The sequence below is a fragment of the Anas platyrhynchos genome, chromosome 11 (genome assembly GCF_047663525.1).
Source record: "Anas platyrhynchos isolate ZD024472 breed Pekin duck chromosome 11, IASCAAS_PekinDuck_T2T, whole genome shotgun sequence".
NCBI lineage: Eukaryota > Metazoa > Chordata > Aves > Anseriformes > Anatidae > Anas > Anas platyrhynchos.
This window is the reverse complement of record NC_092597.1, coordinates 13,660,008-13,681,922: the sequence shown is the minus strand read 5'-3', so window position 1 is coordinate 13,681,922 and position 21,915 is coordinate 13,660,008. Positions and strand designations below refer to the sequence as shown.

The following is a 21,915-nucleotide window of genomic DNA, read 5'->3' as shown; positions in this document are numbered from 1 at the left end:
CTGCACTGACAGAATTCCTTCTGCAAGCAAAAATGGACAATCCTAAGGGAAGCTGTTTCCAAGAATTACACAGCTGGCTCAAAGCAAATTAACTAATGACCACTCATATCCCACCTGTAGAGTTTCATATCTGTGACATTAATGATCCAGTTATCTCCTTTCATCACCAGGAGAAATCCTCATAAAGTACCCACTCACACAGGCTAAACCAAGCACTGATTATCAGAAAATAAACTTTTGACCATTAAAATCACTTTTGATCTATTCCTCAGCTCAGTCAAGCTGTGGGTACAGAAAACCACCCAAATGCAACGCTATCCATACGCTACCCGACATCAGCTCAGTTTGCAACATGCTATGAAAGAGGCCACCGTTAATTCATGAACGTTTTTTTCATTTCCATTTTCCAATTAAAAAGTCACTGAGATACCTTGGTATGAAGGAACATTTGAGTGAAAATATATGCATTAATAAATCTGTCAAAGCCACTTGCTGCAATTCTTTTCCCTGTTTTGAATCACGTAGCGTTCTTTAGGCAGAGAGGCTACCTCCTCTCATTACTCATTCTGTTGCAACTCAGTTTATTATCAGTGTTTACTAGATAAAAACGTAATAAAACCACAACTACTTGGGTTTGTTGTGTGTGTGTTGTGTTTTGTTTTTTTTTTTTACACGATTAAAAGTTTCCACACCACTATCATTTTCATCTTACCTCAAGCACTGGTCCAGCTCCAAGAATAATCTGTTCTACTCCGCTAGCAAATCCCTTCTGGCTGAGGGCAGTGAGGTGATGAATCAGAAAGTTTGTGCTCTGTGTTTTTCCTGACCCACTTTCTCCTGAAATCACGATGCACTGGTTCTTCCTCCGCTGAAGCATGGCATGGTAGGCCACGTCTGCCACGGCATAAATATGGGGCTCCAGCTTTCCCAGCTGATGGTTATCATACATTTTGACATACTTAGGATTATAAATAGGTAGAAACTTGAATGGGTTAATAACTATTAGGATGCTGCCTACGTAGGTGTAGATTTTTTCTTGCTTAAAGCGGTTTCTGAGATTTTCCAAGAGCGTTTTCTCGTTTAAGTCCGGCAGGCTGCACAAGTCGTCATAGTCCTTCTGCTGTGGCTGGGGCAGGAAGCCCCGCTCCACCATCCTGCGGCGCTCCTCCGTCACCCGCAGCCACGACTGCAGGCTCCCGTAGTGAATGGACCCATCGAGGTTCTTCTCCCGCAGAAGGAAGCGGTAATCCTCGCCGCTTATCCGGTTCTCCAGGGCCATGCGAGGCCACAGCATCATGCGCTGGACCGGGCAGTCCGTAGGGTTGAGGATCCATTCCTCCCCACCGAACTCCTTCACTTCCGCAAGGACGTAACATTTTGTTTTCTCGAGCTGGAGTTTATTGATGAGAGAATCGATCACCTCGGCAGCCGTGGACGTTTTCCTGGCGGTGATGGGGCAATAGATCGTCCCTTCTGCGATGCTCCCGGGGTATATGTGCAACGTGTACTCGCTATCCTCAAAGCGTCGTCTGCCTCCAACATCATTTACACTCATATTGGATCCTTTCCCATCAGTACCTGCACTGCATAGCTAGGACGTCCTGTACCTCGTCAGGTCATCATGTTATCAGCACTGAAAATGAAAAATAAGCAAACAGGTTAAGTATTTTATCTTTATGTATGAGATGCAGTGCAATGCAGCAGCTAAGTAATGATACCAAGCACCTAAAAGTAACCGATCATTCCCAACTGACACCTGAAAAGAGAGCAGGGTAATATACAAAAAAAAAAAAAAAAAAAACAAAACAAAACAAAAAAACTTAATATACCAAAGCTGTGGCCAAAAATAACCCCCACCCAGTCAGCACGCATTTGAGACCCAAACACAGGCGCAGTTCTACCCAGACACAGCCACCGTCATCATCTCAAATTTTGATCATTTTTTCCCTGATCCTGAGGCATCAAAGATACAAGCAGACCCTCTGCTTTTCCATCAATGTACCTTACTGAGAATAAAATCAACAAGAAAAGCATTATTTTGTGAACAACATACCGGTCAGCACACCGAATCAACAGTAGCATTCCGTTCACGTCAAAAGTTGGTTCGGTTTAATCAGCGTTACCAAATAACTTCTTCAGAGTTAGTGCCTCTACTTCCATGTTCATGCTCTGCATGAAAACCCAGGCAAAGTATGGCTCAGCTAACCGTGACTTTGGAAAACACTCCATGATTTTCCCAACGCTGACTTTCTGTGCACACAAACTACGTATTTTCTAGACACTCGAAGAGAACTAAACCTCTTGAGACTTTGAACAGTTGTATAAACGCTAACTTACAAAGCTCTGATGTGTCACCTTGCAGGCATGTTCCAACCGCAAGGAAAATGCCTTCTTTGTCAACTCAAAGGCCTGAACAGGAATGCTGAACAGCATTTAGACTCTTGAAACAATGATTTGCCCAGTCACAAGTTTTTTAAAAAAAAGTCGTTTACTCGCTGTCACAAGCTTCACGTTGTCTCAGGCTGTAAGACATCACACAATTCCTGCGTTGCTCTAAGAACACAAACTGCTGCTATGCCCAACGCTTTGCTGCAGCACTAATGGGACCAGGAACTTGTATCAATTTAATTTACCTCCTCTGATCGCTGCTCTGAAATCCGGACTGCAGTAAGAATCACCACGTTATAGCATGTATTTATAGAACACAACACCTTCAAGTTGTAGGGTATTGCCACCCCATCAGCGGCCCTTTGCCCCACCAAGTCCACCTTCTTCCAACGTGTCCATACTTAATGCCAGATGTGACATGTTACAGCCAACTCACTCATACAATCTCGTTTTCTTTCTCTCACGCTGCTTAAAAAACAGAGAACTGAAAGCTCCAGTGTTGAAATATGCAATGCAGATAACTTCCTAATCCCTATGAGAATAAGACACCCACCCCACCACCGGCCCCAAATTAAAGCAATTCCAGACTTAGCGGTCCGCAGTTCTCCAGTGACAGGATGCTGTAACAAATGCAAAACTCCCCTCAAAGATCTTCCAGTCATTCCAGGATGAAAACAAAAGAGATCCAAGGCAGGTGAATTTTAATACAGATAAAAGTTTGTGTGATGGAGAACCTCACGCTGAGCTTTCCATCAAGCTCTGCCCCATAGGAGTGAGATCCTGCATCTATGACTGCTCCCCAACAGCACCAAGATGTTAGTGGTGGTTAAAAAAAAAAACAAACAGTCAAAGCCCAACCACATTTGGGGTACCCCTGAGCTTCAGATATTCAGTGTTGGGAAACATTCAGGGGAAGCATTTCAAGTGCTCACCCTGTCCCTGAGCTCTTCCCAAAGTCACTCTTGGCACCCAGAGCTGAGGCCCCCATCCAAGCACCACCACCCTCATGTTCTGCAGCGACACGAGGCAGAAATTGGGTTATTTGTTTAATTTATTGCACATGTTTCTGAGGTCCTCAAATGAAAAGCATTATTTTATGTTGCATTGTTTCTCGCCCCAATATTTCACCAAGTGTATTATCCCTAGCCACACGCTATTTGAAGCAAAGAAATTAATATGTCACAGTGAAATACATCTGTTGTGGCTCCGCAGTGCAATGCTTGGTAGCAGGACATATATTATATACTGGGAAGGGCTCCAGCTGCTTTCCTATAGGTTTAGGCTCCGCACAGATGCAGCAGGGATGATGTCAGTTAAGTGCTGGGTTGGGCTTTCTTTGTCTAGCTCCTCGACTCCAGTATCAGCCTTTCTTTAAGGAGGAAAAAAAAAACAACACTTAAGCTCAGTAATTCCTCACCAAGATCTCACTTCAAAGCTTACCACAAGATGGTTGGCTATTTTTATTCAGGTTATCTGAGCGTATCGAAGGCTGCTGACTCACTTGAGAGCTGCAAACAGTACTGCAAGTGAGCCATCCAGAGCAAAGCCTCCTTCCCTGCTGCCTCCTCCCTCCTCCAGATACTCACAAGCCCAATAAGTTCTCCATAAAGCAGCATCAGCAGCCTGCCTGTCTCCCCTACCTCTCCTAAAGCTTTCATCCCTACAGATGCTTACTCCACCTGCACCCAAACAGCTCCAGGACCGAGTGCCAAAAGCCCAAACCTCCTGCAGAGCCAGGGCCAAGTCTCCCCGAGCTGCTCCAGCGCCAAGAGCTTCCACCAACCACACAGAAATCCGGCAAGGTGCGAAAGTGAAGAGGCGTTAATTTGAGCCTTATAAATCCCAGGAGGCAGGCTACGTGATTTGCTTTTAATGACGTTAAACGCGGCTTGGAGTATTGTGTCAGGTCAAAGAGACGTTAACGAAGGTAATTGCTTGTGGTCTCCCAACCGCTGAGGTGCAAAAGCCTGGCTCTGCTCAACATCAAATGCGCCTCAAGCAGACAGCAAGGTTTAAAACCATGTCGGAGAAAACACTGCGCTGAAACACAAGCAAATGGGAATTAGCAGGTATCGGGAGAGGGGCTGTCTTCGTGAAAGGTGCTCTAGCACACTGTCATAATCAGCTTTTTTTCCTAACTAAACACTGTTTTTGTGTTCGCATGCAAATACTTTAAATATGGTCATGGTAAGTACAAACAAGAAGAGGCGCGCTGCAATCCCTGCCCTACGCACTGCTTTAATTACGGACATCCAGTGTTGCTGTGCATTTGCACTTACACAAGACTGGATCAAAGATTATGACACACCTAATAGGCAGGCCACTTACAAAAAGCTATTATCTTACTATAACAGGATGCCTGTCTCCGGACCCAATCAGTGGCAGATTTTAGGAGTACCTGACTTCACCAATGAGCTGTCTTTCAACTGCTTCATTATCGCAGAACTGGCTTTGGCAAGGATGAAGGATGCTGATGCTGCAGACTGACAGCTGGAGGATGCACGACAAATAAATGCAAAAGTCTTTGGCCAAAATGTACAGATTAAGCATTGCTGTGAAAGGAAGGGTTTGGAAATCTATGGCATTTTAACCGATATGCTTTCATCTTAATATTTTCTGTATTTGTTTACATTTTCTGTATTTGAATGAAGACCCTTACTCAAACTGAACCTGGACCCTGATTTTGCTCACTTTGCTGTAACATAAATCTACTTGTAACACACAAAGCATGACCTGGGCACAAATGCGAGGCTGCAAACTAAGCCTTATGCCCTCCCACTTAACAAAGCAGGTCCTAAAACACAGAATCCCATATAAAAATCTGAACAAAGATCTGATGACATGCTGAACAGGTTGACAGGAAAAGTATACTAAAATTCTGGTGGTCAACTAGGCTTTGTGCATACACTGATCTTGCATGTGGTGTTTTAAATCCACACTATAGGCAATCTTTCATTAGTTGACCATAGCTTATGGTACTTAAACACTGGTAGTAAGCGTGCTTTCCTAAAGGAAACATATATGACTGTATATATGGAGTGTTTTTGTATTGGGAGATGCATTTTCAAGCAAGTGTTATTCTCTTAAGAGATATCAAACAAACTGCAATGGCTCGATTACCTTCGGAAGGAAGGGAACAGTGTTTAGACCGAGAGGGACAAAGCCACTGCAACAAACCAAGCCAGGGCAGTACACTGCTAGCAGGATGCTCCAGAGCACACTGCTCGCTGTCTATGAGCAGGCACAAGGAAACACTGCAAATTTTATGGTGACAGATAGGTAAAAAGCAGGGAGAAAAGGGGTCTGGGGCCTCTGTGGTAAAGTGTTTACCACAAAGTGCATGAATGGAAGCTTTTGGTTGTGCTGTTTCCTGCTTTTCTGCTCAGAAAGACAAACCCCAGTATTTCCCTTTTCAGGGACAGTGTAAGAAACACGCAGCAAAAAGCCAAAATAAACTGTCTAGGGGAAGCATCAGTACCCGCCATAAATAATTTGAGACAGCTATAGCTTGAAATCATGGCCAGGGTTTGCCAAATACTGAATGAGCAAAAAAAAAAAAAAAAAAAAAAGGTAGTGTCAGTGTTGAGACTGCTGAAAGAGCAACTCTGGAAGCAAAGTTCACTTTGCTGTATTGTAGCATCACATAACCCAGACGAGTGGCTACAAAAATAGCAAAACTTTCTCCCCCTTCCTAATCCTCAGACGACTGCAACGGCCCGGGTTGCTCAAGACAGACTGGGTTCACCCCTCCGCTGGTACGTCAAAACGCATACCGCGTGCCGCCGAAATTCCTGAAATAGATAACTTAAAAATCCGAAACAGCCAATTTAAACATACTTCACCATTTAACCTGAACACACTGGCCTGAGAGCTCTCTGAAGTTTTCTTAGGCAGCAGCAAATGGTCCAGGGCCACCGCTGCTTGAAACACAGGCAGAGCAACCCCCTGCCACGGACTGTGACAAAAACGACTGTGACAATGCCACCAGAAAACTACACCATCCAGAAAGGCAGGAAAAGCCCATCTAGATGCCAACCTTCTTTTTGCACAAGGAGGAGGAAAATAAGGGCAGAGAGCTCCCTTCATTTACAAACAGAGATGTGCATCAGTCACACACAGTCTCGATGGTTTCAGTCATCCCGAACACAGTTATTGTGTGCAGTTTTACAAACCCGTTCGTTTGGCAACCTATACAGTGCTAATCCTCTCCTTTTTATGGTCCCTCTCTTCCTCACTCACCCTATTTTCTTCTTTCCATGCTGGAAAAGAAACATCCCATGGTAGCTTAGTCAATGACTTCAGTGAAACTCTCTCAGAACCTCGTGGTGCACATGCTACCTAAAACTAGCATTTCTGTGCCCAGGTATTGGTGCAGGGACAATAAGAGGAGCAAAGGGGGGTGCCTTGCAGTAATGCTGTCTGCGAGACCTCCGTAAGAAGAGTTACATCCAGAAAGAGTTACAACCACCAAAGGAATTAAAACAAATGCAGGAAAAGTGAGATTTGTAAGCGTTGTTGTGCCAGTCTGCAATCACAGGTCAAATCGAGCTCTTCAGAAAACATAAAAACTTGGAAAGCAAAGAAGTCAGCCCTCCAGGATTCTCCATATTCAGAGAAAAGCTCTCTCAGGTAAGTTTCAGAGTAGCTTATTTGGACTGTCGGGTGTCAAGCAAGAACTGATACATGACTGCCACGGACACCTAACAAACCCAGTGTCCCTTCACCTCTTGCATCACAGCAAACCCAAACAATTCTCTTGAAGCCTGCAATCCAAGGCAGACTTGTAAACCCCAAAAGTTTTTTTTTTTTTGGCTGTTATTGTCATGAGAAAAGGAGAAACCGCATTTGGCAGGTGTCAACCCCCATCCCTCTGGTAGGGGGAAGAAGGTGGAGGTATTTCCACAAGCAGGGGTCACCCACCACTGCCATGCCTTTGGGGTCAAAGATGTGCACTCTGCCCCAAGGAAGATTCCCAGAATATGGAAGGATTTGTGAACACTCAGCTAAAACCATGTAAATATTTCCCAAAGGTTTGCAGTTGCCCACACTAAATATAACCTAAAACAGGTTGCAAACACTTTGTGAGCTGTTCCTAAGCTCGCTGGCTTTTTCATTGACTTGAAAGTTGAGAAAAGTCATCTCAGGCTTATTTTTTCCTGTGTTTTTATATTTTTATTCATCACTTTCAGCAATGGCATCAGCATCTTGTCTATTCCATCCTAAAGAAAGAGACTGACACCTATTTAAGAGGCCCGTGGATACACAGAGTAACTCTGCAGATGATTCCCCCTTCCAGAACCTGGAATTACCCCACATTGAGGTTTTGCTATTCCCCTGTGCTCCAAGAGCTACGAACACTGCTCAACAGTTCCCCTCCTAGCAGCTGGAAGCAGGGCTAGGACACCGGTACCCATTCATCATCTTGCTGATGTCTCCTGTGGAAATCTGTCAGATTACAGCCAACTTTTCTCCAAGACAAAATGAAAAGGAAAGGTATCTAGATACACACACCTAAAAAACACACAGGAAAAAACTGTTGCAAAGCAAATCACTCCTAGAGACCGTTACAAACGAGGAACTGAATTAAGGCATGAATAATATCACAATCACTTACTCTTCCCCTTAAGGTCAAAGCACCTTCTGTGCAGAGAATGAATCAGTGTTCAAGGAATTAATCACGGCCACACCGTGAATGGAGCTCTTGTCTGCAGGGTTCCTGCCTCGCTCGCCGGAGAAGCTACAGTAGGCACAGAAGAAGGCATGCTGTAAAACAGAAAAAAGGGACTACAGGAAGGCAAACTGTGGTCTTATGATTCAGACAACTGAATGGGAGAAGTGCCTTCCATCCCTTCTTCCGTCACACGCTTTCTGCGTGATGCTGGGAAGCAAAAGGAGCGGTGCAAACAAAACCCAACACAGACGGCCCCAGCTGTTCCTCTTTCTTGAGATCCCAACTTGAGTCACAGCAGCTGAAGCAGAGGCGTACGTTGCCTTTTTTTTTTTTTTTTTGGGGGGGGGGGGGGGGCAGGGGGAAAAACCCTAATAAAAGCAGCTAGAAGCAGCGTCATCACCCAGCATCCATCAGAATTTCCGCAGAAACTCCTTTTTCTTTGGTGTTCCCTAGCTTCTGAAAGTTGGACCTTACACATATAATGTTACCTACGTAATACTATGGTTTGTGTTTCTAATAGAAATTAGACTGTGGTCACAAATGAGCAAACAGAGTGACTCTGGTTTTCAGAACCAGAAAACCCACCCTGTGATGGATGGGTGATAATCCAGGACCACAGGGGCCAGAAAGAAGCACAGCCAAGAAAAAATAAGGAATAAAAATCAAAGGAGGCATGCCAGTGCTATGCCTTCAACGCAGCCATCAGAAATCCCAGAAATATTTGCTGAAAAACTCTGAATGGACATAGCATCTTCCTGTCAGTGCATGAAGCACATCTGTAGTTACTTATATTTCTGTTTGCAGCTAAAATTTCATGTATCAAGCCTGAAAAAAAAAAAAAAAAAAAAAAAAAAAAAAAAAAAAAAAACACCCAGTGTTTACAATAAAAATCTCAGGGAACCTGCCTAAAAATAAAGGATACAGAGTGGTAGAGCAGAGAGAGACTGCCAAGTGCCACAGGAGTTCCCGCTAAGGACATCCCACCAGCCCCAAAACAGACAGAGAGAACACCTATTTCAGAGATCGGTGATTACAGAGGTGTTAAGGACAAGACGCTTCTATCCTACAGAGCTCAAGAGCAAAGCCCAGGGAAACGAATGCATCTTGCACCTTCTAATCCAGCCCTGCAGGCACCGGTGTTAGGAGAAACATGGCTACAGCTGCCTGGAAAGCGTGCTGAAGGATGCAACCTCAGCAGGGGAGGCAGCACCCTTGGTCCAGAACAAACAGGCCTGAAGCAGGAGTTGGGCGAAGCTGATCCCTGCCTATGCAGAAGCAATACATCTCACAGATGTCACTGCATCGCTGCATTAAAAAATGTCAGAAGTTAAGCAAAGTCGGCGACTTGCGTACCGCAATGTCACCGCGCCATTTTTGAGTAGTGAGTCAAATAATCTCGTGATGATTTCAGGGTGTTGGGTTTTTTTTTTTCTCCCCAAAGGTTTCAGGAGCGCTGATGTTATCTGGCAGAGGTTTACACAACCAGGCTGCAAAGTCAAATTCACGTGCAGCAGTGCTGGGAGGAGCTGCAGCTTCACGACTGCTGGTCTCTCCTTCCTCAAGGACTACAGATGCAACCAACAGGGGAAAAGGAAGGGTTTTACAGCCTTCTCACTGAAAACTCTTTTTGGCTATCTGTCATATTCAAATATAATATTCCAGTGTTCCCAAGTCAATTTTATTACATTGCACAAAAAGTTATTACCCATCTACTCCCGGAGACCCATCAATACATAAAAACCTGAGCTTCCTCTTCCGCCAGAAAGACATTTCCAGCTCTCCTACTGATAGGATACATCCTGAAAATACATACTCCGAGATTAAAATGAATGATAAAAGCCAACTCTCACTGGCCTTAAGCCAAATACTTAAAAAAAAAAAAAAAAAAAAAAAAAAAAAGCTACATTTTAAGTACAACATACCTTTTAACAAACTGCAGTTCAAATAGCCAATTCTCCAACAAAAACCTTTTCTGTTCCATTTGTCTCCTATCCCTTAAGTGACACTACAGTTCAGTTTGAACTCTCTTGCAATGTCATTTCCAAGCAGTGGTTTCTCTTGCTGCAACTCTCACTTCGGAAATACGAATCAGCAAGGCTTGGACACCATCCACCCAGGGTCTTTCAAAATCCTCCAAATCCTCAAATGTCATTTCCATAACGTTATGAATGAAGGCAACCCTCGCCTCGCTGCAAAGCGCGTATGGGTTTCGCCTTCCTGTTTGCCACTTCTGCTTGCTTCACCTTCCCGTTTTCAATCCGCCGATGAAATCATTTCCCAAAAGAGAATAATCTCCTCTGCAGTAAATGAAAGCCAGCCCTCAGCAGCAATGACTGCAGCCTCGCCAGAAAAAAAGCAGCTGCTCCTGGCTGGAACTAAGGCTTGCATTAAGTGAGAGACGACACCATGCGTCACCCTAACGCGCCCATCTCAGAGTTCAGCAGCCCAAACAGCCTCGTGCACCACAAGCCAGCAGCTACAGCACCATCAGCTAAGGGGAAAATAATGTACACAAGAGCACAGATCCTCTAAACACTGTACCATAGAGAACTTGAACCCAGGAACATAATAATCCTGAACCATCGTGTGCCAAGCACGGGGTGCTATGAGGCAAGGCACTTGTGGAGCAAGGTTTCCCTTTCCGTGGGGGACTCAGTAGTGTCCAGCCATGGGGAAGCCCCTAGCAGAGCGCATTCTCCAGGTGGGAATCTCACAGCACCCCTCTGGGAGTGCTCTGGAGGAGCTAACTCATCCTGCAGCCTTCAAGCTTCTCCTCCCTCACCCTCAGGTTCCTCCTGCAATTCACTGTTTCTTAACATTACCAAGACCAACCTTATCCAAGAGTTTCAGCAATCAAAACTCTACGGACAGAAGCAGGAGAAACATTTGTTCCAGTGCTCCTTTTAGTACAAGGCAGCACATGTTAGTTCAACTGCTTTGGTTGCTCGCAGAGATCTGCCTCAACCGGAACAATTGTTTTCAGAGGGTCAGCAGGGTTCCTTCCAACACGGTAAGCTTCACAGCTACTTAATTAGTTTATATGGGGGGGAAAAAAAAAAAAAAACAAAAAAAAAAAACCTTACTAAATTAGAAGCCACGGATTATTTTCCCCTCCTAGAAGTTGACCAGAAAGCTGTTTGTTCTGAATGTCTTAGCCAAGCAGAGCACGCTTTAAGCAAAGGGACATCAGACAAGGCATGGCGAGGCAGAGGCCAGTTTCTCTCCCTCCCCTTTCTCACCGTCACCGAAAGCTGGAAGCCTGAGAAGGACTGAGGACTTTAGAAACTGCAGACACGGCAGAGCTTCCAACCCGATAAATGGAGCACACTCCAACAGCATCCTTCAAAACCAGTGCGGAGCCTCTTGGTGGAGGCAGAAAGGAGCAAAAGCTCCACTTAAGCGGCAGGTACCCCATCCCATCACCCACATACTGCGAGCCCATGCATGGTCTAGGGTGACTTCAGCCTCCGTGCTCTCCAGAACAGCAAAGAAAAAGTCTTGGCACATTTCTGAACGCGTTATCAAACATCAGAGGAAAAGGAATATTAAAACTGTACTGCCAGATCTGCTCGGTTACCTTAAAAACAAACAAGAAGGGTGAATCATATTTTAAACAAGGCTTCCAGCAACTAGTTTATGAAAAAAAAAAGTCTTTTTCCTGTAAAGGCCGTATGTAAAAAAAAAAAAAAAATACTCATCCCACAGATTATGATAATTTACAAGGGCACAAATAGGTTGTTGCATTTAAATTAACCACAAAACAATATAATCAAACTCAAAATTAAATTGTCAGCTAAGTGCCACAACACCAGCGTGTCTTTTAAACGTGAAGATGAGTACTCTGAATGCAGTGGGACATGAAACTGAAAACAAAGCTTTATTGCAGTCCAGGAAGAACTGAAAATACCGTGAATTATAGATGACAGCTTCACTAAAAATAGTCATTGTCAGGTATCTGACAACACAGGCTTTGATTTCTTGGAAAACATTAATATCTAAAGGAGAAGTAAAAAAAAAAAAAAAAGGAGGGGGGTGACATGCAAGTATTTAATAATGTATACCACCTGCCTTTTGCAAAAATATTTCAAGTCCACTGTTTCAATCACTATTTTAAAACTGAAGGGATAGCTTGTTCCAAATACCACTCAGCATTTGCTGAGGTTACCCCACTTACCACTTCCAACTGGACTCTGCATGGCAGCAAGTTTGTTGCCCACTAAGCTTCAACAGGGGCAAGGTTTCCTACATGAGTTTTGTGTTTCCTAAATTTCCCCGTTTGTTTCTGGGTTCTGCAGCTGCAGGAGCGAGCAGGCAGCTCCCACGAGAGGACACGGAACTGCAATCAGCGGCTGTTTTAATTTTTCATGGTGTATGTGAAACAAGCTGTGCATTTCTTCGGAAGGCAGAAGCAAATTGGATGCCATCCTGGCAGCACTGCCAACAATTTTAATAGAGAAGGCAACAACTGGGCAGCTTGTAAGAAGGGAATATTTGGGGGAATTGGTGATTCTTCTAATATACAAGGCGAGTTGAGAAAGTTTTCACCTCCACTGCTCGTCTATGTACATGCACAAAAAGCAAAGAGAGACGGGGAAGTCAAGCTGTGTTTTGAAAAATGGATCTGACACACTAATGCATGAGAAAGATGCCTTGCTCCAAGCCCCTATCTTCTGTAATGCCGTCAGACAGCAGATTAACTCGCTCGGATTGCGGCGTGGCAAGCTAAGTGCACCAGAGACAGTGAAAGCTGGTTGGGAAAACGAAAACAGAAGTCAGCCTCATGATCAGAAGCCGACAAACACCTATTATACTGAGTGCGCTCCCTCCTGATCTTAAATCAAAACAAAAAAGCCAAAGCTCTCTGCATTTGGTAAATGTGGATTCTTAACAGACAGCATCCTCCTTATGAACGCAACAACCCCAAGCCCGCAGAAAAGGCTCACATAATGAGAAAGCAACGCACCAGAAATCATCTTTACTGCTCTTTACAATGAATATGATCAGGTATTTACAGCAGCAGCCACAACACAGCACACAGCCATCCTAAGCACAGATTTTACTATACAAGCCCTTTGGGTTTCATTGGCCTTCATCCGCCTTTTGCTAATGGTACATTGCTGAGAAGGATAAGGAAGAATGCATCCTGAACTCCGGACCCATCCGGATTAAATAAAGTTCAAAAGTACAATTCTAAGTTCTGGAAAAATAAAATCAAATCACAGCATCGGTCCAGTAAGGTGAGAATAAAGCTGACTGAGGTCACAACCTGAGCCTCACTGCAGAGAACAAGAAGCCTGTCTCATCTGATGGTTGGAGAGGTTTCTCTGGAGATCAAGCAACAACAACTAGCAACATTCACAAGATCGGCAGTGGAATGATTTCCACGCTTCAGTAGGCACAAATTGAAGAGAACATATTCAACTGGAACCAGCACAAGCTATTTGCTTTTTTGTCTCGCAGCCGGACGGCCTGAAACTTTCACAAGGCAGCCCCGTGCTCAGAAAGGCTACTTTGCACGCAGAATAAGAAGGCACGAGGGAGGTGGGAGGTAAGCATCCCACTTTTTTCCAGGCACAATTTCTCATTAGAATAGAGCAACACTAAAAGCCATAGCAGAAGACAGGGCTTTCCCCCCACCTCACCCCCTCAAGTAACAGAACAGATTCACACGGGCAGAAACACAAAATTCTGACCCGGTCCGTCCTCAGAAAGGGAGCATTAAAACAGACAGGCACAGAGCACACAGCTCAGGCAGCCGGCACTGCTAAAGGTCAAGCATCCCCCAATGCCTTGAGAAATTGGACGAGATTGCAACAGAAGAGTACCCCAACCTCAAAGATGATTCCACATCCTGAGCAGAAATATCTTGGGGAGGAAGAGGAGCTGTTAAGCGAGGCCTGCAGAAGTGCTTCTTCGACATCTGTTCAGGCATTTACCACCCAGCGGCTCCCAAAGCTGCTTCAGCAATGGCATTTGCCCTAATTGCAGGCGGTGGATAATCACATTTATCCCCAAACTGCTCGCTGCTGCTTTGAGGGGTGCCAAATGCAATATGAGAAAAATCTCCCACCTCACATATTCATTTTCTTTAAGATCTGCTATAAATCTTAAAGCCTCCCCGAGGATATTTTGGTCTGGAACGTTTCAGAGGTGATTCTTCTCATTATTCCATGAGTGCTACCTTCAGTTGCTTTTATGGGGTTACTCCCAGGGGAAGTCAGGCTGAATGTCTCGGAGGAGCCCACACAGGCAAGCACCTAAGAAAACCTCACCATCCGTCTCTACCAACATGTTAGGAGCCCACTAGAAACACTTTTGTTGAACTTCGCAGAGCCTTCTTGCATTTCTCTGGTTTTCACCTTAATGCTCGCTCCTTCAGCTGCCCTGTGCCCTCCCTTTCCCCTCCTACTTTCCATCACAGGCAATCTGTCTCTCCCGATTTCTCTTTTCCCCCTTACAGGGGAAGCAGAGGCCTCTTCGCCACAAATCCCACAGCTATCTCAGCCCCTTCCATGCACCAGTGCCAAAAACTATCAGTGCCACAGACATGGAAGATGAGATACAGACATCCCTCAAAGAGCTGCAGGACACAGGGGTCTTTAATCTCTTTTTTTTTTTTTTGGAAAGAACAGTAGCAGTATCTTTGAGATGCTTTCTTTGCTAGTATAAAGAAACCACCAGTAAGAACGACTACTGCATTTTTGTTAAATGCAGAATTAACAACTGATTGCACACTCCTTTATGTTTATTTTTCCAATTATTAGGACTTCTAAATTAGAGAGCAACCAGGTGACTTACGTAAGCTTGAAATGATTTATCAAACTTGCCTTCTATCTCTACATTTCCTAAGAGAAGGGCTCTATAAAGAAGCAAGGTCCCTGGAATGACCACCTCTGTTCCTGTAAGGGAAACTAAATTCAATCCAAACCCTACAGAAGATCGTTTCCGTGAGCAGACCACATTTTTCAAAGCGTTGCCCTAACTCATGGATACCAAACGTCCACACGTACAAACTTACGTTCAACACGTAAAATTTTTAGCTGAAGCATTTTCAGCTTTGTGTGTGCATACTGCATATATTTTTGATACATTTTCCATACTCACAATACTCATCCACCCAATTACATCGGCAGTACCTAAAAGCTTCATGTGCTGCAAGCAGAAGTTAGGGGAGGGGGTGCTAAGAATTTAACATAACCCACGTTAACCAAACGCTTCCAGGTTACGACAAAGTATTCAGCTGGCACGAAGCCAACAGGACTCTCCATCAGAGAAAGAGGTCAGCGAAATCCAATAACAAGTATTTAAAAAGACAAGTAAACAACATTAGTTCAATTTTCTGGCTGGAGGCAAGGCAAGTTCATTATGAAACGGGGAGGAGGGATAGAGGGGAGACCCAGCAATAAAATAAAAATCAGAAGATTTAACCTATCATTTTTTTTTTCTCCCCCAATTACTTGCACTCCATTTCACTGGCAGAATTAGAAACATTAGGACAGCAGCGCTCGCCACAACAGGCAGCTGCCCGGGGCCATAACACACAACAAGCCAGCCTTCCTCCTGCAGGCTTTCGCTACGGCGGTAACGGGTCAGGCACGGAGCAGATGCTGCCTCTCAGCTCTCATCAGACACGCAGAGACACGGCGCTTGCCAGATGCACAGCCAGCTCCCAAGACGAGCTGCTGCCCTCACGGACCCTCCAAACGTGTGTTGGAAGCGAGTGCAGGTGTGTTGTCGCTCCTCCTGCAGATTTGGAAACGCTCTCAGCAAGGAAATCGTGAGGCGCGCTGGCTGATCTCACCGCAAGGTTTTTAGGACTCATCGTAGTTCATCGCATCAATAAAACGCGACAGGAATATCAAGAGGCATCCATTTTCTGTTACCGTAAATGCACTGGCAGAAAAGGGACAAGTGAAAGCCAAGTTGCTGCTAATTAACTCGCATTGTTCAGAGGACTGAAATAGATCTCGCTATTTCTTCACCATCACCGCTTTACACGCAGGCTGTATTATTTGAAAGATAAGAAGAACTTCTCATATTGTCTTTCTATCTGTTCATTGGCAATGAGCTTTAAAGAGCTTTTTCACTCCCCTCCGTAAAATGCTGTCCCTGATACACCACCTCCACCTCTGCTGCATGCACAGGAATCACAGCCCAAGATTCAGATCAGAAATCCGAGATTTCGCTGACTTTTCTGAAAGGCGATACGCGCTGCTCTTGCCATTTCGGAGGGCTCAGGAGCTGCAGGAGGCTGAGGTCAGGCAGCAGCAGTCGGGCATTTCCCACTCACAATGCAGCCTTGATTTTACCTGACCAAACTGATGAAGTTTTCCATGCTTGGACTCGGCCTAAAAGTCACTTTCTAGAGAAAAAGCATTTTAAGCAGCTTATTATTGTTACCAATACCTCAATCGCAGGCAGAAACTAATATCAGAAGTTTCACACCCATTTAAGGGCATCAGTGGTTTTTAGCTGTTAGTATTTGGCATCTGCCACATGCACGGAAAACCATTTGTTGTGTTCTTGGTTATTCTAATTGACTTCAGCAGAAACAGCCTCTGACTCGAGTCTCATCGATTTTCCGCTCTCCTTGATCCTTTCCAATCAAGCCTGCAGTGAAACTCATCTTCAGTTTGACTAAAAGCAGCATCATTAACCCTAACTTTTAAAGGGTAATCAGGTTTGACAGACCACAAGTTTTTAAAAGAATGAAGGCAGAGGGCTTTTTGTTGCCTATTTTTAAACATGGTTGTCTGAAACTGAGGTCGGCTTTTGTTGTGATGGAATGAAATGCGAGACCAGAAATAAGGATTTAAAGAGCTTAGACACCAATAAAATACTAGTAAGCTGCACAAAGCTGACAACACCCCCAGGTCTCAGACTCTGGGACATTTTATTGTCCTTGTCCTTTCAGCTTCTGCTACATTTGCCCATTTCTCCCACTACTTTGCCAACTGCTCCTTCAGATACGTAAAATTACTGTAAATTTTATTGCCTTATTCATCCTTCTACTCCATAAGCTGCTGTTTTGCAGTTCCCCTTCATCAAAACTCATCCCAAGGTCTCAGGTTTTTGACAGGGAAGCACCACCTACATCTCCATCTTACAAACCACTACTACTAAAGGAATTTTGCAGTTTTATACTCTGAACCAATTTCATGTCCCTTCTTCAAAGTCCCCCTCATCGCCTTTGGTAACATCAAACCCAGTTTCTGTTAGGAACATCTTTCAGCCTCTTGGACAGTGATAGTTAATTCACCCAAACACAGACAGCAAAGAAACACAAAATGCTTTTCTCCCTAAAAAAAATACAAAAACTATCTAACAATCCTCTAAGAACCAGAAAAGGAGGGGACAGCACTTGGATCCCAGTCACAGTCCTGTTATCTTCTGATTAGAGGTTTCAGCTTCAATAACCTAAAATATGTCAATGGATTTCATGGAGTAAAGTTACTCTCAGTAACAGAATACTATTTTCTTTAACTAGACAATTTCAAATTTATTTTCTAACACTAATTATTAGCAAACATATTTTCAGAGTGCTTCAAGATTTCTCTTCTACTAAGACCACAAAGTTTAACATTTATATTTAAGGATACTGATATCTACAAAACAAAAAAAAGCACTAATGAAGTACATGTGAGGAAGTTTCCCAACCTATGTTACCAAATTTACAAATTTACAAATGAACTTCTTGAGTCTAAGAACAACTTATTTATCTCTAGCACAAAACCACTTAAACCACTGCACATGTTTAAAGAAATAAAGTATTTAGTACCCCCCAGATGATGTTAAATTTGTCAGCTTCAGTACCTTACTCAGGTGATTTAGCAAAATTTGGTGTGTTAGTGAAGCATCAGCTGCAGCTTGTAATTGCAGCTCAGCTTATTCTTCAGGCACCAATCACAGTTTCTTAGATAGGAGAAATCACATCCTTCCCAAATGAGATCGTGCTTTCCCAGAGTACACAATTCAATTTTGTGATTTACGTTTACAGTTAACTATGGCAATTTAAAAAGCCATTCCTGGAGTCTTTTACAAACAATGTAGCGTGCAGCCCCAAACACTTTTCTCCAATAAATCTGAAGCAAAGCCCCTTTTCCAGCCTGAGCCGAAGGAAATCCAGTGCCACAGGGAATGCTGCTTTTGCAATAATCAGCGTTACATAAATTAAGGTTTAGAAGTCATTCATCAAGGTCACATTGATGGGCTAGTGGGTTAAAGAAGTCCTCGCATCCCAAGTGCCATCCTTCCTGACTGCTCTGAAAGAGAACGGGAGACGGTACCACTAAGGGGAAAAAACAAAGCACCTCGCTCATAGCTTCTCTGAAGACCTCCTACCTCTGTTACCTGAAAAACAGAGTATATTCTGGTATCGTGTGATAAAATAAAATGTATAAGCATTATCATTATCCGTCCAAAATGTCTTAGAGAACATATGGTATGGAAATGAAACTGCCTTAAATCTATTAACTTTGCTATGTGATGAGATCAACAGAAGGAAGCGTGAAGAAATGTTTAAAAATATATTCAGTGTAGGATCACACAACTGAAGAACATTCATCATCAGGATAATGTAATGACACTAGGAAATGAGCTAAGTAAATTTAAGATTGAAGTTTCATTTTTTTTCTGAAGTGCATCTGTTTGGCTCATATCAACCTGAACCTCATCATTTAGCCATGCTGGTTTTCATCTCAGATGCATACATGTAAAAGATCCAGGAACATAAATCAAAAAGGCTTCTTCGACAAGCGCTCATGAAAAATATGCTTTTAATTTATTTTTACAGTCCTGCTGAATAATCTGGACCCCAGCAGATCCTAAGTCACAGCCCTCCATGCAAGTATTTAATGGATGACATCTCCTTTCAGGTCGACCCTTACTGGTTTGCCAGGCTTTGTTTGTTTCTTGGTGTGTTTGGGGGGAAAACGTGTCAATCTTCACTTGGAAAAGTTAGACCAGCTGCTTTCTCACTGAAGTAGATGAGAGGCACTGGAAGAAGCCAAGGACATCCACAGGCACAGCACGTTCCTGCAGAGGAGGTGACATCTTCCACCACTCTCATTCCCACTCTCAGGAGACCATCGCTTCCCGAAATGGGGAACACAAAACTAGGGGGCTCACCGGGGAACCAGTCATTAGAGGCTGGAGACTGGGAAGGTCTTTAGGTATTCCCAAGCTGAGCTTTAAGGAGATGTCAAGTTTTATTTTTTAAAATATTTCATGCACGAAGAGTACAAACACCTGGCTAAAAGAGTCCTCAGCGGGACAGCAGGTGGAGGAGGGCTGGCTCCCTCCAACAAGCCGGGGGGAGGCCCATCACACCCGCCACCAGACACCCAGTTTGTCTGAGAGAGGCTTCTCCTGGTGCCTACAGAGCAACCAGACAGATCCAGGGAAATTTCCGAAGGAAAGCATGCATCAGCTTGCCTTTCTTCTTCCTGCCCCAGGCGCACGAAGAAGGCAGTTTCCAACTCCTCTATCAATTTAATTTTAAGGTGGACGACACAAGCAGAAGACAACTCACCCGAGAGCAACAAGAAGATGTTAGGCAGCTGCAGCCCCACCAGTTCTGTGGGCAAACATCCTCAGGAGCACAAGTGAGAGGAAAACCAAGCAAAGACCGTGATGCAAAGAAGCTTTCAAAATTAACACGGAATTGTTGATGCACACAAAAGGAGTTTTGAAGTGCTTCCTCTCAAATTACCTGAATTGATGATGACGGCTTTGTATATCATGCAACCGTCTCCAGAATGCTGAGCTGGTTAGTGATTTCACCAACCACGGGGTCTGCAATATCACCTTCAGTATTCCCTCACCTCCTGGAGGTCACGGTGGCTCCTTTGTGCTGCAACACAGCCAGAGCAAACTGAAGCACCGGCAGTGCTTTCCCAGCCAGTGGAGACAACGATTGAGTTAGATGTTAAAGGCACCAAATGATGGCACTAGGACATTTATAGCAGGAATGGGGAGAATATAAAATGGAAAAGGTTAGCTATTTTTACAAAGAAATATGTAAAAAAACAAAAAACAAAAACACCATTTAGTGGGTTGGGTTGTTTTGCAAAGGGGGGGAGCCTTCCAAGGGCTGTCTCAGTGTTATTTTAGAAAAGATCGCCCTGCACTATAAAGCCTGGACATGAATTTTGCATAAGAACAAGAAACCTCATCTGTCCGTGACACCTGCCACTTCCATCCACATGCTCCCTCAGTAGATCTCTCCCATCAGCTGCAGGATCATCTCTGGAAGCAATTTTCTCTCCCTCTTCCCCTTACCAAGAGAGATCCCCATTGCCACCAGCAGCACTCTGGTGCTATCTCCTTGAAGCTTCGAGGCTCTGCACAGCTCAACTCACTTGCTCTGCTCCCACTGCCCAGCCTCTGGGACATGTGGGCTCGGGACAGGGCTGTGGGGTGGACGAGTGGTTTTATTTGCAACGGCAACAATCTGCTGCTGGCCCCCGCCATCCTCCTCCTCACCAGGTCACTGGGCTGCGGAGGCGCCGCGTGAACGAGCTGCGCATATTTCAGATGCGTTGCTGGAAAGCCCAGCCTGGTGCAGAGCTGCCCACAAACACTGGATTCTTTATGCATTTTTCTGCGTGCACGCCGTAGGCAGCACCAGAAATATTGCACACGTGGAAAAGTGGGAAAAATATTTTACTTGTGTGACAGGGAAGGGGCTGGAAGCATTCATCTAGCCGAATCCGGCTTTGTTCAGGAGCAGGAACACTCACTTTGCAGGAGGGGTAATTCAGGAACCCAGATAAGTTTGTTCTCTGCGCATAAATAACCTGCGTTCAAGCTCAACCGCTGCATCTCGGCAAAGGATAAAGACCTTGGTGGTAATGCGCTAATATTTGTCTACTCGCTTATCAAGCAGGAGCCTTATTACCAAGGCTAATTGAAGCAGAGATTAGATTTCACGTATGAAGGAGCAGACAATAGCATCAGATATTCTTGAACAACAGTAAATAAGATAAGCGTGAGTGCCACTACTGTGAATTTTCCCCTCAACAATGCCTCCAAAGAGCAGGAAAAGGGCACAGCAGAGCGGGGCAGACAGTCCGGCCACTAGGAACAACCTGAATGCCACCCCCAGTGATCCCTGTGCCTCCGGTAAGACACGTCTACTCAGACTTCCTCTGAAACGCTGCCAAGCCACGCACGTTATTCGTGTGTCATGTTTCTGCTATTACGAAGCTACAATGCTTTGTTTCATCCTCACCTCCTCGCACAGATGTCCGAGCGGCTACAAGTAGGTCAAGCCTTAACGCCGCGGTCTTAGAAGTCTTCTGCTTTTGGCAAAGTGCTGAAAACAGGCATTTTCCCTCCGAGACGAGGCTGCAGCCCGCCCTTAATCCCAACTCTCCTGTTCTTGCACAAATGTATTAAACGCGAGCGCCCTGAGATTCGCTCAGCCTTCGCTGCTTCCTGTCCAGAGCATGCGGCTGAACGCAGAGCAGGAAGGAGAAGCCACAGCACGAGTTCCCAGGGTGAGAAATGGCACCAACGGGGACTCTGCAGCGGCCAAGAATCGGCACCACAGTCTCTCTGTCTCCGCTGACAGTTCCCTAAGCAAGAATGATTCTCAGCAGGTTTTGTTTTCCTACGCCAAAAAAAAAAAAAAAAAACAAAACAAAAAAAAACACCCCGGTACCTCCAAATTAATTATAGAAGCCAATAGAACAACGGAACAAAAACTCTTAGTTTTGGCTCATCCTCAGAATCCAAAAGCAAGCTGCAACAGTGCGAGGAGGAAGGCGATCAGCCGGAGGGTACGGGGAGCCCTGCTCCTCCTCCGGCCGCAGGCAGCTGCGCTCCAACGGGAGCAGAAATCGCACGCGGCATCC

At 44.6% G+C, this 21,915-nt stretch overlaps 1 protein-coding gene across 18 annotated transcripts in view; it reads right to left on the bottom strand.

Moving 5' to 3' along the window:
• The window catches only part of MYO9A (myosin IXA), a 186,293-nt gene that overhangs the window by 149,751 nt on the left and 14,627 nt on the right, over positions 1 to 21,915 (bottom strand). For 16 of the 18 annotated variants that reach the window (XM_027466498.3, XM_027466508.3, XM_027466503.3 and 13 more), the window contains exon 2: positions 713 to 1,633. In XM_027466498.3, the coding sequence (XP_027322299.3) occupies positions 713 to 1,555 (843 nt within the window). In that variant the 5' untranslated portion in view covers positions 1,556 to 1,633. Of the gene's footprint in view, positions 1 to 712; positions 1,634 to 8,002; positions 8,167 to 21,915 lie in introns of those variants that run through there. The other 2 variants (XM_027466500.3, XM_072043399.1) reach the window with 1 other exon arrangement.